Source organism: Zalophus californianus, chromosome 7 (genome assembly GCF_009762305.2).
Source record: "Zalophus californianus isolate mZalCal1 chromosome 7, mZalCal1.pri.v2, whole genome shotgun sequence".
Taxonomy (NCBI): Eukaryota; Metazoa; Chordata; class Mammalia; order Carnivora; family Otariidae; genus Zalophus; species Zalophus californianus.
The window spans coordinates 21,270,961-21,287,452 of NC_045601.1; the positions used below are offsets into that span (position 1 = coordinate 21,270,961).

General features: G+C 36.1%; 1 protein-coding gene across 12 annotated transcripts in view; it reads right to left on the reverse strand.

Moving 5' to 3' along the window:
* Window positions 1–16,492, reverse strand: part of UTRN (utrophin) — a 500,526-nt gene that overhangs the window by 41,322 nt on the left and 442,712 nt on the right. For all 12 annotated transcript variants that reach the window (XM_027601866.2, XM_027601862.2, XM_027601867.2 and 9 more), the window contains 4 exons: window positions 12,052–12,137; window positions 8,293–8,450; window positions 6,629–6,795; window positions 5,608–5,719 (listed from right to left, as the gene is read on the reverse strand). In XM_027601866.2, coding sequence (XP_027457667.2) covers window positions 5,608–5,719; window positions 6,629–6,795; window positions 8,293–8,450; window positions 12,052–12,137 — 523 coding nt within the window. The remainder of the gene's footprint in view (window positions 1–5,607; window positions 5,720–6,628; window positions 6,796–8,292; window positions 8,451–12,051; window positions 12,138–16,492) is intronic.

A 16,492-nucleotide genomic window follows, 5' to 3' on the forward strand; every position in this document is an offset into this window, starting at 1 on the left:
TCTCACCAACTAAAACTAATGTGCCCGCCCACTCCCCTTTGACCATGGGTGGCCAGACCCAGCTACCACCTGTCACCTTCCAGAGACATACTGATGGTCTTCTAAATGCCACCTCATCTCAAAACCTTTTATGTTCCACATTAGCTACATACTGGGGTATGTCCAAACCTCAGACCTCATCACTACTCAAAACATTATTTGGTTCCAAATTTCTAACTTGGAAAAAAAAATGTTACCCTTGCTCCTACTTCTTTAATACGAACAAACCTCTTCTTTCCCCCACAGCCCTTCAACCCCTTTTGGGATTTCTTCAGTATGGGGACAGCCCAAAGCAATCCCAGGATCATTAACACCCTTGTATCATTCACTCCCTTGGCCTTCAACTCTATCTACCATCCTTTAATTCCAAAGTGAGCAATGATGGAGTCAGTGAGTGCAAATCCTTGCCAATTAACCTCAGCTGCACTCCTATTGCAAGGTAGCAATCAATTTACTCATCTCTTATTGACTCATGCTTGCCCCCAGTAGCAATTCCAAACGTTTTCCATACTCCTGAATATTTAATCCTATCTAGCTCTCGCTCACTGGCAGCAATTGCATAAATTCTTATAAATCATACATGAAACTCATCATCCTCTCTCTCTAGTTTAAAGGGCTAGCTTTTACACAACTGATGAATTATTGAACACTACATCTGAAACTAATGATGTATTATATGTTGACTAACTGAATTTTTAAAAAGGGGGCTATCTTTTTTCTATGTCCTAACATACAAAAATGTGTCTAATGTGAATTAAATTTTGGTTATTTGCAACAGCGAATATAGGTAATTTCTTAAAAGATAAAATTAGGATCACTTTCATTGTGAAATTACACGACCACAGACTCTTATTCCAATAAAAAAGAAACTGAAAATCTGCACATCTTTAATATAAAATGTCACTATTTTTTAAATAAATAATAACCCCTGAATTCAAACATGTAGGTCACAGGTAACAATAAAAAATTTTGACTATTATCTTGATCCACAAACTTAGTCATTTAAAAAAAAATACATAGTCCTAAATTTCTCCACATAGAGGCCTTTACTTTCCTTCACTGTATTTTCACTCTATCTTCAGTCCCCAGTAAAATGCCTATGTAACTGGATACCCAACAAACATAACACTCCAGCAAGCATACAGGACACAGTTTGCTAATGTGCCAAATTATGTATATTTCCCTAAGACAGTAAAATCACTAAATCCAGGCCACCAACTTTGAACAAATCACCTTTTCTAAGACTTAGTTTTCTCTTTAAAATGAGAATGAATTAGATGACTTCTCAGATCTTTCCAGCTTTAATATTCTATCATTAGTATTTATAATGTCATTTTGTGAGCCAGCTTTAAGCGTAGTAAGAAAAAAGGAGTTAAGGGCGCCTGGGTGGCTCAGTTGGTTGAGCGACTGCCTTCGGCTCAGGTCATGATCCTGGAGTCCCTGGATCGAGTCCCGCATCGGGGTCCCTGCTCGGCGGGGAGTCTGCTTCTCCCTCTGACCCTCCCTCCTCTCATGTGCTTTCTCTCTCATGCTCTCTCTCTCAAATAAAGGAATAAAATAAAAAAAAAAAAGAAAAGAAAAAAGGAGTTAAAAAGAGAGTGGAGGGGATAAAAACACATGGAAAACAATACAAGATAATACACAGTCAAGTACTAACTGGTGAAACAGAAACTGCTGGTAGAGCCCACAGGGTGAGGCATCCTAGGAGGGGAAGCCAGAGCACGTTGGGGAGATTTTACACACACAGTGAGAGTTGAGCTGTTTTTGTGAAGGGGTGGGATTTGGAGGGATGGAGAGAGTGGTGACAGGGATGAAACAGAACCTACATCATGTCGCTGTTTTAGATGAACTCTTACTGAGCCTAGTCACTGTCCTTAAACTCCTCAAATGTACAAAGTGGGGTTAGAGAATGGTGGAAGAAAATACGAGTTTAAAAAAGTCATTTTCGAGAGAAACAAGAATTCTACTTCACTTCTGTATATAGATGTTTTACTATCAGTTTCATAAAATGCCTTCATAAATTATGATAGAGAATTCACACACCATTAGTCGGCTTACATCTGAAGACAAACATTGTCACAGCCAGCTGATGTGTTTGAAGAAATATTTCTGGAGCTTTGAGGGTTTAAAATAAGACTTCAGAAAACCTTTAACAGTAAAACATTCAGATTCAGAAAGAAGGAAGTTGAAGGGGAAAGAAATGAAGTCAGTAATATAACTAGAGCACCATCCCCACCACGAATGGAGATGCTCTATGAGAAATGCAAACGTCAAGATCTGCATGGAAAGGTTTCACCTATTTGCATGCAAGCGGTGCTTAATATCATTGCATTGAAAAACTCAGATTTGAGTTCCTTTTCTAAGACAGACATCAAATGAGTTTAGGGAATGTTGGGTAAAAGACAGATGAAATATAAAAAAAAGAGCTTACTTAAAAGAGGAGAGCAAAAATCCAAAGAATGTTGATGAAAAGAAAGAAAATTAGAGAACCATTAATTATTAATTCATTACTATTCAATTCAAGAGTATACCGTTCAAAAATTCAATTTACATATATTTCTAGTTAGTTACTTTATCAAAAGCTGTGGGGTCAAATGCAGAAAATAACCTGCCATAAGATGATCTTGAGTAGGTTGCTGATTAAGATCACTACATAAACTCCAGAAAGAGGCAAAGGACCTCCCAAAGCACACCTACAAAAAGGAAGCCATCCTTTACAATGCAGGAGAAGCCATGATCTCAGACAGGACAACAATGACTTTGCAAAAATCTATGTAACAAGAAGAGCTTTGGGTAACCTACAGATTTCATTTTAAAATGAGTTTTTATGTATCAGTGAAATGCATCAGTGTATCAGTGATTCGCGGCATTTCCAAATGCCCAATGACTATTGTTGAAGAGATGCAGATTTCAAATTGTGTGGGTATTTTGCAAAATCATTAGGAATTATATTTAAGACTTAGAAAAATAGTAATTTTATACATCTTTACTTACTTTATACATCTTTAAACATGTCATCATTTTTATACATCTTCAATGTATATTTACTTTGTGATTTTTCCCATTTTTTGACATTAGGTCTTTATAATCAGTTTCCTAAATGCCTACTTCTAATCATGCAAATATTAATACTATGCTTCTCCCCAATTTCTTTTTTTTTAAAGATTTTATTTATTTATTTGAGAGAGGGAGAATGAGAGACAGAGAGCACGAGAGGGAAGAGGGTCCGAGGGAGAAGCAGACCCCCCGCTGAGCAGGGAGCCCGACGTGGGACTCGATCCCGGGACTCCAGGATCATGACCTGAGCCGAAGGCAGTCGCTTAACCAGCTGAGCCACCCAGGCGCCCTTCTCCCCAATTTCTTATAATGACCAGCAGGGTTCTGTACAATCTGATACCGCCTTTCCCTTTCATCTCATCTCCTACCATTCTCCCTTTGGTGGATGGAGAAATTCACCCGTTGCTTTCTGTTCCCCTGTCATTCCCACCTCTTTCTTTCCCATCTGCCTGGATGTGTGACCTGTGCAGTTGCAGGGATCCCACACACACAAGCTCCCTAAGTTTGGGTTAATGCTCCGCTGTTGCCATCTTAAAAGTTATAAGACATTTTGAACAAGGGGTTCCACCTCTTCACGATACTCTGGGCATTTCAAATGACATAGCCGGTGCTACCCACCACCCGCTCCTTGTGGAACATGCTCCATTTTTCTTCTGTGTTCCATCCATGCCAACCTCTTTCCCATCTCCAGACTTCTGTGTCTACTGTTTCTTCTCTGAAATGTGTTTCTACTAGTTCTTCACACACCTGCTTCTTTCTCATCCTTCAATCTCAACTCAAATGTTAACTTCTCTGGCCGACCTTCCCTGATTTCTTTATCTAAAGTGCCTCCTCTAATCTTTCATCTCATTATCCATTTATTTCTTTAAAGGCGCTTACTATAATCTGTAATGATCTCATATATTTGTTTCCTTGTTCCTCGTCACACATTCCCTACTCCTAAATGGAAAGTAGCAGGAGAGACAGTAATCTTGTCTATACTGGTAGTACACTGATGAATTAGAGTGAGAGCAGTGTCTGACACAAGGTAAGTACTCAATGTTTATTTGTTGAGTGAATAAATATGTTGATCATAGTAATAAATGGTGTTTCATAAATTTTCTTGGAGGATCTTTATCCTAGTTAAAGTTATTATGCATTATGGGTATTTCATCTATTATAATCCTGCAGCATTTTCTAGAGATTTCCTCTCCAATTACGGGGTACCTATTTGAGATAAGATACCCAAGACTGTGAGATTTATATGTGTGTATTTTATAAGCATTGCTGTTTTTCTGTCAATTTATAATCCAAAAAGTAACTCAATTCCCTAAACCTAAAGAAAATGTACAGCTCTATGAATAAATTTTGGTTCACTATTTGGAAGGAAGCTAAAAAATAGCTCTTGACAGCAAATGAAGATAACTTCAGAAAAAATAGCTTTAACTCAAAGAAACAATAAGAATCAGTGTCCAACGCTAGCAAGGCTGTAATGAAATCAGGATATTAACAAAATGTGATAATAATGTAAAGAGGTATAAACATCTTTTGGAAATAAATTGACATGAAGAATTTTGGCCATAAAAATACTCGTATTCATCAACCCATGTCATTTATTTCCAGTATTTTATATTATGGAAATATAATTTATGCAATATAGAGAAAGACCTATTTTCACAAAGATATTTATATGAGTGCTGTTCATAGTATCAGAAAATTGAAAATAAACTTGTGTCCAAATAAATTTGAGGGAGTGGTTAGATAAATTTTAGTAATTCACTCAATTAAATATTCTGTAACTAGGAAAATTACAAGGGGAAAGCATTTACTCTACCATATGTTCAGTGATTAAAGCAGGATCAAAATAACATAAATATAAAAATAAATCTAATCTTAACAAAATCAGAGATTTGATTTGATTCAGGAGCTAGATTTATGAATTTTTCACTTCCTCTGTTTTCTACTTTTTTTGCTAATATAAAAATATGTAATTATGAAAACGTATTTTAAATGTGTCTAAAAGAGACATGGTTTCCATCACATAGTATCATTTTCAATGCAGGCCAGTGTGAGCTCTTAAAAAGAGCTTGCTACCAAGAAAGTTAAGTTTAAAATCAAAACACAGATGTAAATAAAATGTAATAAATTTTCTCAAAAAAGTGGAATTATTCTATGTTAATGAATTCAACATAGATGTATTTGTTTATAAGAAAACAAAAAACACAAAATAGTTAAGCAATCTTAAAAGTGATTTTTTTCCATAGAAATTTAAGTCTAAATATATTGAGTAATTTTGACGTTAGTTATTTCAAAAGCAATATGACATTTAAAAAAAAACAAGAGGGGTGCCTGGTTGGCTCAGTTGGTTAAGCATACAACTCTTGATTTTGGCTGAGGTCATGCTCTCAGGGTCGTGGGATCGAGCCCGAGTCGGGCTCCTCACTGGGCATGGAGCCTCCTTAAGATTCTCTCTCTCCCTCTTCCTCTCTTCCCCCCGACAAACAAACAAACAAGAAGTGGCTCAGTACTCACAGGTATACAATATTCCACCATTGGGTAATGTAATTTGTGACCTTTTGCTGTTCGACCCGAAAAAAAGCAACTCTGGCAGACATCATAGTTAAAATGCTTTAGGCTTCTATACCTAGAGAGAAGAAAAGAAAATTCATTAGCTTGCATGCCTATTATTTAGTCCAAATCACTCATTGGTGGTAAGGAATGCCATTCATCCAAAGCACCATGGAAATAAAAGGTAGATTGGCCACTAAATGTGCAATTTTCTTAGCATCCTAGCTCCAAATTAGAGCCAAGAGAATCTTGGATTTCACAAGGGAAATTAATGAACCCACCTCCCAAGTGAAAAAAAAAAAAAAGCAAATTTTTTGGAATTCAAGTCTCTAAAGCATGTTTCCAATCGGTTTCAACATTATGTGAAGACAAATATCCACGTCAGAAGATTTTCTGTAATGTGTGAAAGTGAATGCAAATGGCCGAGGAGAGTCATGTTTATTAGCTTGACACATCAAATTTTTAAAAATCAATTACACCATCAATAAGAAATGAATCTCAAAATTCCCTGACAAAGCTTCCTCCAGTGAGGGTGAACAGCAGGTTAATCAACTTCACAACAACTTGGGCAGAAGTAACACAAAGTGATCTGGTTACTTCTCAGTATTTAAATGTCGCTTTCTGACTACTAAGTTTGACCCAAAGGCCTTGCAACATCACCAAATTCCATCGGGGCCATGTAAGTATAATGAGTCATGCAATTATCATGCATGAACATTTCTGGGATCTATGTAAATAGAAATTCAGAAAAATCTCTGGTTCTGGAGCAGAGTGGTATAAATAACAATAATAATAATAATAAAATAAGCTTCATGTAGTAGCTATAAGAAGGAATGCCATTTTCAGAGAGATGGAATATGCTAAGCATCCCATTTATTGAGGATACAACCCCCCAGTGGGAATCAGTAGGAAGGGATGAATGCTGAAATTGCAACAAAAGAAACGAAAACAGTCTCCTGCTACCACGGGCAACAGATCATCTCACCTGAATCCAACAATTGGACATTCTTTACAGATGTTGCATTTAGCCTGATGCTTTGCAGTCTCAGCTGCTGCCACTCGATGTAAAACGGGCAGCCAGACCAGGGACTGTGGTTCCAGACGCATCCAGTCTATAAACTCTTTCACGCTTATCTCTGGCTTGTTGTTATTCTGGTAAAGAAACACATATATTCAAAGTGAAGAAAACCTCTTCATTTAAACTGCAGCAGGTGTTGCTGTATAATCTTCTGAAAATCTATATGAAGTGAGAGGTAAGTTATAGAACTCTTTCCAGGTGAGTTAAACCATAAAATATTTAAGGTTCTTCATGGAGAGAAAATTCTAGAATCTAAAATTAGAAAAAGCAGAAATTATCATATAGGAAGAAGAAAAAAATCCCAAGACCTTAATAGGCTCAGATTTAAAACAAACAAACAAACAAAAACCCCAAACCGCACAATTCTAGGTACTATTTTCACATAAATATTTTAATCCTATAAAACTCATTCATCTAAGACAGTAAAAATTTGAGAAAGTAAAGACTCACTGGTAACTTCCCAAACTTGAAGGTCATTATAGATGCTAAATAAAAACTGTATCTCTGTGTCCTGCTCCACCTGTTACAACATTACACTGGGACTATATTACCATGAATATACTCGGCAGCATTTCCAAATTGATTATGATTAATTGCATTAAATGTCTTAGTCTCTCTTTAGAATGTAATACTGACTAATTTTCATATGTGCAAAGTCAAATTTGTAACAACATCCTTCTCCCACGTTTGTCAAGGTCACCCTATGAACCAACACATGGGAGAATCGTGTTTAGAATGTTCATTTGGTATTTTTTTGTATTTGCAAAATAAGTAAAAGGGCCATTATAAAATCTAATAACCCATAACATCAATTCTCCTTAAAGAGATGGTGTGAGCTTTTTTTTTCTCAGCAATAATAAATCACTGGATATGCTTTGGCAAAATATCTGTAGCCCTTTCCTTTATGCATACATATAACACCAGTAGTAACATTTCTAGAACGCTTCTATATACAGCAAGCATTAAAAAGAATTTTGGGGTTTGTATGGAAGAAAAAACACTAATCAATCAATTATGTAACTCAATATGTAGTTACACTTTCATAAGCATCAATGGGAGACAGAGGAGATTCAGGTGAAGATGGACAGTAGGAGCACAGAACCTCACCTGAAGGGTCCAGAGAAGGATTTTCAGAGAATGTGAGATTCAAGCAAAGAGCAAAAGAAAGAATAAGGATCAGCAATGAGAATAGAGTTTGTAAGTGAAGGGTAAGAAAGACTATTCTAAACAGAGGGCACATGCCCGAAGGTGCTAGGGCAAGAATGAAGGAAGGAAAACTGCACCTGGAAAGCAGACAGCAAGGGAATGAGTGGGAAAGGGGCAAAGTCAGGGCCAAACCACAGCAATCTAAGAGCACATTTTAATGAGGTGGGGTTTTATCCATTGATAAGTAGTAAATCTCCTTGAGGAAGTTGCTGTTCCTTGAATCAAATGTGCTTGAAGAAATAAAACACAAATGTACCAGGACGGTACCCAATGTCTTCTACCATTTGGTTCCCCGTCTGAATTCTCGGAACATCCTCAACACCATTCCTGATACATTGTACGTACCAGTGATCCTTTGTGTTTACCTGTTGGAAGCAGCTGCGAACACTGGGTTCAATATTACTGCCCCCGAAAGCCGCTACTTCCCCCAGCTGCCGAGGGATCTGGATGGCATCGTGAAGTAACAGGCCAAGCTGCCTCTGGTCACACATTTCTGTGGGCCCCGCCACTTCCTTAAAGAGATCTACGAGGAGGAGAGCCCAGAGGTTAACTTCTATCGGTTGAGACTGTTCTTTTATGTAAACCATATCCTTGGTTTTGTCAATTGAATGATGTAGATTAAAAAAAAAAATCATATGGACATGAATCACATTAGTTATGGAGGGAGAAATTTCATGTCAAAACAATCCACTTTCTCATAGAAGTGAATACTTTTTGGAAAGAAATTTCCAAGTTCTAAGAATTAAAAAAACACACACACACAAATTCTCAATGCTTTTCATGTGAAGTTTTACAAGAACAGAAAAAAGGGGAGTAAGTATTTATTTGATCCTAAAAACCATTTTCAAACGATATCTGGTAAATGGATATCGGAGCAAAGTGTATCATTTTGGGTTTTTTTTTTTAAGGGAAATAATGCTAAATCTAACACTTGCCAACAGTGAATTTTCAAACAACTGAACCAAGCCCAGCGATACTGAAATAGTAATTATAATGAAATGTAACTTTAACTATAAGCACACATAGAAGAAGCAAATCCAAGTTAGATAAATTTAATTTTCATTATCATTTGTTCACTTAGATTGGGTTGGAGTTCCATTTGTTTTTCTTTTTTTTCTTCCTTTTTAAAAAATTTGAGTACAGTTGACACAATGTTACATTAGTTGCAGGTGTACAACATAGTGATTCAGCATCTCTGTACGTTATGCTGGGCTCACCCCAAGTGCAGCTGCCCTCTGTCCCCATACCAAGCTGTTGCAATACCTCTGACTATATATCCCTGTACCGGTAGTACCTTGTATTACTGTGATTTATTCATTCCACAACTGGAAACCTGTATCTCCCACTCCTCTTCGCTCATTTTGCTCATTCCCTACCCCCCTTCCCTTTGTTAAAAATAAGACTATCAAAGCCACAAAATATTTATCCAAGACTCTTAGGATGCTCATTTTAAACCCATTCCCAGGAAGAGACCTCCTAGGTAATAATGCTCTACACAGGCAAGTACACATTCCAGTGACATCAATCATGCCACACTTTCCTCTTTTGAGGAAAACAACTATACTACTATGCCACAGTTAAGGTAAAACTACACACAAAACATAAAAGAAAAGATTCCTTAACATCTTGACATACTTCTGAATTCTGATAAAAGTTCACATTTTCATATTATAGTCAGAAACGAGAAGGACTATCAAGGATGTGCGGCCAGGTCACAACCTAAAACTCAAGTTCCAATAAACTGGCACAGAAGAGATGCAAAAGGCCATTCTGAAGGATCTTTGTAAGTGTGTTTTTGATGAGGAAGAAAGCCACTCAGCTATAAGCAAGAAGGTCCAGCTGTTATTAGAACCTAATCAAGGGATACTCTCAAGAAAGCACGAAGAGAGAAGGAGATGTCATCAGGGTGAAGACACGGACATTAGCCATTGCAAAATCAATGTGCAGATGGATACCAACTGACCCAGAATGGCACCTCTGCCGCTGAGTTTGGAAAGCAAATTATCTTCAGTATTAATCTAACAAAGGAAATAATAATGAGGAAGTGTTCTGATATCACTGGGGAAATCAAAACGAAAATCAGAGTTGCTAAGGACCTCAAAATAAGAAACAAAACAAAAACCCCAGAACATCTCCAGAGTCTCAGTACTCACAGGAAAGACTTAAAGATTTCAACCCAAGAGATGTCTTATTTGATTAAGTACTAAAATAGCATACTTCACGGATTAAGATAAATATCAGAAATTTTCATTGCAGGGCCTCTGCTTTCCCTGCCATAATCTGAAAATTTAATGTGAAATAATATGGAGGATTAAATTTGCTGGCATTTGTTGAAAGTGTGTCCATTGTATGATGAGTGCATGAGTATCGGTATGCTGAAATACACTCCTCATCTGAAACATGATGTATTTCAGAAATATGCTTGAACGTATGTGTACAAAGAAATCTTTATATACTATATTGTGTAGAATCTGGTTTTTGCTCTATAACTACAGTCATCGTGTTGTAACTCTTTTGGTCTCAGGTTACTCTCTGATAATCAACTTGCAAAGAAAGGGAGGAAGCATCATTGGTCTAGGAAAGCAGATCATGCTTACATTTTAAGATTCATGATAAACCTTGAGTTTGAATTTGTATTTGTTACAGAGTAAGATGAGCACCATGACCTAACTGTTACTTCTAAGGAACTCTAAATTCTTCCAGGAGCACATGAAAACCCCAATTATTAGTTTTGAAAATTATGATCTTTCGACAATTACAATGCTGAGGATGATTTAAATTTTGGATAAATAAAGGGCCACCCAACAAAAGCCTCTGCAAAGCTTTTTTTTTTTTTTTTTTCTGCATGGTTTACTAGGTTCTGACTCCATCAAGGCACCTCACCTCCTGATCTTACCACAATCAGCTTTTTGTTTCATACAAATCCCACATCTCTTTTCACTGACATCCTTGTCAAACGGCTTAAGAAAAACAAACCACCACGATCTAGTCCTGAAACTCACAGGCAAATCACCTCACAGACATTCCAGAAAACAGAAGTTTTAAAAAAAGGTATGTATGGTCACAGAAGATACAAAACTTAACTAAGTTTATAGGACCTGTGATCAAACATCCTCTTGTGTTTTGGTATCTCAACTTTCATGAAATATCCCTACCCTTACCCCCAGAATATATGAATAGATTCTGTAAAGAATCATCGCAAGTCACCTGCACTTTATGGACAAAATTAAATCAGAAAAACTTTACAGAGTTTGGAGCCACACCAGCAAGTGCTACCATTTATTCAACAGCTGTTATTTCTAGGTATTTTCCCCATATTATCTCTAATTGCTTTCAAAGCAGGAACTATTAGCTTCATTCTTCAGTTGAAGGAGATCCATTACATTTCAGCTTTCTGAAATGTGAAATGGGAGTAATATCGCCTCTTAGCTAGTGGTACTCAGTGGGATCAGGTAACAGGCCCAAAGTCACTCAGCCACTAAGTAGCGATGCTGAGATTTGAAGGCAGGTGTCCTTGGCTCCCAAGCCCATCCCTTTCAAAATGCCAAGATGCCTGCCCCTCATTAACTGACAGCTAAAAGGATACCACGGATTTATTTGGTGAATAAAAACAAATTTTTTTTATTTTCTTACATGATAAAATATAATTATTTGCCAATGTCTGTAATAGTTCTAGACCATCTTAATTTTTTTTTTCAATCATTGGAAGTATAGAGAGATAGAAACTCGGGCTTTAGAGTCCGAACAATCTAAGATCTAATTCTACCCCCATAATTTATTGTGTCTGCAGCCACGGACTAGATTTTTAATCCATCTCAGAATTAATTTTTTTTCAGCTGAAAAACAAAAGTCATGCTGCCTACGTTCTGAGGTGATTATTCTACGACTTAGATGAGAAATACTGTGCAGTTGGTTCTCACTCCATCAAGGCACCTCACCTCATTTCACACAAATCTACGTCACTTCTCACTGATACCCTTTGTCTAGCCTGGGACATGTGTAGTAAGGGGTAAAAAGAATGGAAACTGTTATTACAAGCAAATCATATAAATTAAGCCTCCAATCAATTGTTATTATCATTATTATTACTAAAAACACTATTGCACAGGAAAGGTCTTACATACATCTGTATTTTTCTTCTAAGAGACCTTTGGAGAGAGACATCAATCCAATCTTCAGACTCTGTACTCTTATTTTTCCAGTTCGACCCCTGTAATTGTAAGAATCTCAATGTGTTAAGATGCATTTAAAGCTGTATACAGGACACTAATTATTTCTGAATATCTATTTTCTTCAGGGTAAACTATTAGAAAATGATTGCATCTTAGAGATGCAATTTTTCTATTCACTTTTAATAATTTTAAATCCATACCATAATTTCATGACACGTTTTAACAGTATGTTTGTGGCCCAGTCTGGAAGAATATATAGCCTGAAGTCACTTACATGGAACATAGGAACTAGGAAGAATGAGTAAAAGTAAAATGAAAATGATAATTATAAAGCTGAAAAGATATTTTTAGAAATAGTATGAATTGAAATCTATTAATAATTACAAATGCAAGATTAAAATAGATAGCTAAAGGTATATATAATATGCATGTTGCTTAATATAGCAAGAAAAGTATAATGATGTATCTAAAAACAAATGTACAAAACCTAGAAAATTAACTATACAAGGGCTAATAACTTGTTAAGATACTTAAAAACTTGTTGTCTTCATTGATTTTGGTCTCTGTCAATTCAGTTTTTTAAAATTACTACTGTAATTATAATAGTCAGTGATCTTACATAGACAGGTATGAAATCTCTAGTTGGGGAAGTCTTAAATTATAATTAAATACAAAATGTGTTAATTAATCAACACAAGGAAATAGCTTGGTACTATGCCAATGAGAAACCATAGGTTGACTAGAAGAAAATTTTTATCTTTGCAAGCATAGAGTTGTCTTTATTCTTGTCATTTATCAAAGAATTTCTGAGTTGTCTACCAAATGTCCCAATGTACTAGAGCCTGGGATGGGGACTGGGATGCAGAAACTACAAAAATTGGTAACATGATCCTTGCTATGGAATCACACACAATCCAGAAAAAAAAGTCTTTATTGCTATCTTTATTATTTCATATTCAGGATCTGCTTTCAGTTTAGGTTTTTAACATTAACTTTTCTCAAGCTATGTTTTCAATACACAAGGTACGATACACTCAATACTTATAACAAATGTCTATGTAACTTAATCATTGCATAAAATTTAGTCATTCATGCTATCTAAAAAACATAAATATTTGTATCATGTAATTTTAATTTTAGGTGGTCTTTTTGTCAAACTTATTTTAATCTTGTTCTTATTGATATTCCTACTATTAATACTAATTGATACCTTCTATTCTCAAATTGTAAATACTCAGGTAAGTTTCTGTATATATGCCATGACATAGTGTAAGTAAAAAAGAAAAACGTGCTGAGAGATCAGTGAAATGTATTTTCAAAACAGTCCTTCAATAGCCTGGAGTTCATAATCTATATTAAATCATATCCAATAAATTTACTAAACCCTTCATATGCATGTGTACAACATTCAGAAGTGACCTATGGAATAACTAATACTTAAATTTTCAAACAGATATAGCCATTATAAGCAGAAATCTAAGTTAATGTACTCATTCCCGTTTCTTGCCATTATAGAAATACTTTCAAATTAACCTTAAGCTGAGCCATGTTGCAAATTGTGTTTCTAGTTCACATTTTTTAGGTGTTTCCTAATTATCACCCCAAAATACACTAAGTCTGTTTTCTTCCCTCTAAAAATTAGGAAATTTTATTCTCTGGATAATCAGACAATAGACCTGCAGAAGATAACAAAAGGCTGGTGAATAGACTAGTAGATGGATGTGGCTAAGGACAAAGGAATCCTTTAAGGGAAAAGAGATCAAAATGATACGTATTAGAGGATGACCTCTTGTATGACAACGCAAAAGAGGAACGTCATCAGGAAGGCTACTGAAAATGTCAATCATCCATTCATCACACCATTAACAGTTACTAAGGTTTCCTGTGATCTCAGCATTGTTCTGTGTACCATGAGGATCAGCAAAAAAGTACAAGACACAGTTCCCACCCACGATAAGGTCACATACAGCTAGAGAAGAGAGACAAGGAAACAATGGGAAACACAAGAAAACAGGAGAGCAACATGTACACATGGAAATAAGTCAAGTACAAGAAAGTTCTGGCTGACTCGTTATTTCTGACTGGCAATTAGTCTGAGTAGTTATTAGTCTCATAACGTCTGACAGAGAAGAGAGGACTCAAATCAGATACCGAAGGCATGACAGGGCTGGACTGTCCCTAGGAGAAAGTAGGTTATCATGGGAAAATCCTGGGCAAGGGGACAGAAGCAGCAGTGTGAACACCAGAGACAAGATGCATTCGGGTGGAGGAAAGGCTTGTACTAAGGCAAACAGTTGATAAAACTGTCCAAGTTATATCATCTGCGAGCAGATGATAGGACTTTGATGTTAAATAAGATATCTGGATTTGAAAAAGAAGAGGGAGGCAAAGAAATTTATTAATGAGTGACATAACCCAATATTTAAGTATTTGGTTCCCCGGATTGTCTTCATACGTAACTCCTGAAATTACTTTAACTGGAAAGATATGTACCTTATAAAATTATATCCATCTTGGCACAGTGGAAAAATGCCTTAACACTGCAGCAAATGAGGTTAATATTTTCTGTAGGGACAAAAATATTTAAACCAAGCGTTCCAGACTATTGCTTTAAATCGTGATTTAAACATTTTTTATTTCTATTAAATTTGGAAGGAAGAGAGTGAAGTTAAGACTTTTTAACCTGGGAAGATGAAGACTGAGTAAGGCTGTGAACTCATAAATGGAATAAATTTCATCTTTATAGTTTAGAAAGTCCTTTCTACATACATTAGTTCATTTGCCCTTCACAAATATCTTATGTATGGTAAGCAGAGCAGGTATTTTTATCTCAATTCTTCAGATGAGAAATTGAGATGCCAAAAGTTGAGTGGCTGCCAAGGTACAAAGCAACCAGAACCAAAAATTTGGATTCTCATCATTCACAAGAGAAGAAAATAGGTTTGTTTTGTTTTTTTTTTTTGGTAAAAATGCAGAATATTAGGAGTTGGATACATGTTAAAACTTGAAAATAAGTAGTAAACTTACTATAACTTAAAAAGTACTTTTTTTTTAGATATAGCTATATGGCAGAAATAAACAAGTGATTATCAAAAAAACCTGAGTATTAATTCCCTATCTACCACTTATATGCAATAGGTGGCTATGGATAAAGTCTCTTATCTCACTGGGTCAATTTCTTAATTGGTAAAACAAAGAGGGCAGAGTAAAATGAAGAGGGCAGAATGGAAGATGGAATGTCCTCAAAGTCCTTCTCCTTCTAGAATTCTATGATCTCCTGTGTGTGCATCACTCATTAATTCAAGAGCTGCTTGAATATACTTCAAGAGCTGAAAATATCTGCTCTGGCTGTATCATACTACACAAAGTAAGGCGGTCAAAAACATATGGTTAATGAGTGAATATCAAAATAGCTAAATGAATGGAAAAGTTAGATCATGGTACCATTTCCAAGGTTCAGAGACTTCTTAGGGTCCAACACGTTCTAGTGCATTGGATCATGTAGATCACAGTTCCATCAGATTCTCAAAGAAAACTAGTAACCTAAAAATTGAGTTGATAACTCTTGTTTACATAAACTGATAAATTACAGTTGTTAGGAGAAATTTGGGCAACGAACTCTGGCCATCTGAGACTGCCATTGTATGCTTAACTGTGTTTTTTTTCCTTAGGTTAATTCATGATATTCCTCTCCAAGACAGAAAACCAGACTGAATGCATACACCATTCTGACCCAGCACGGTCTTCACTGTATTTCTTTGCCATGGAAGGGAAATAAATCCTAAAAGCCTTTTTCCCTTTAAAATGGAAAATTTCAAGAAACTGTTTTTCTAAATAAGAAACAGTACCTTAGTATAGCATTTCTCATGTGTTCACATTTGATGATGGAAAGTGGAAATATGCCAACATTTGATTCCCTAGAATATGAATCACAACATTTCACATTCTGCTTCCTTCACAACTAAGTGGCACTATTTCCTTCTGCTGTCCAGTGAAAACAGCACATGTAGGTGTTACATGTTATGAGTTAGATCCTCCTAAAATTCATGTGTTGCAGCTCTAACCACTTAGTACCTCAGAATGTGACTGTGTTTGAAGACTGGGTCTTTAGAGAGGTAATTTAACTTAAAATGAGGTCATAGGGTGGGCCCCAATCCAATATGACTGATGTTTTTGTAAGATTAGGGCACAAACACACATAGAAAAAAGACCATATGAAGACACAGAGAGAAGACAGCCATCTATAAGCCAAGGAGAGAGGCTTCAGAAGAAACCAACCCTGCTGGCACATTGATCTTAGACTTCTAGTCCCCAGAACTGTAAGAAAATAAATGTCTTTTATTTAAGCTACCTAGTTTGTGGTACTCTATTATGGCAGTCCTAGCAAACTAAT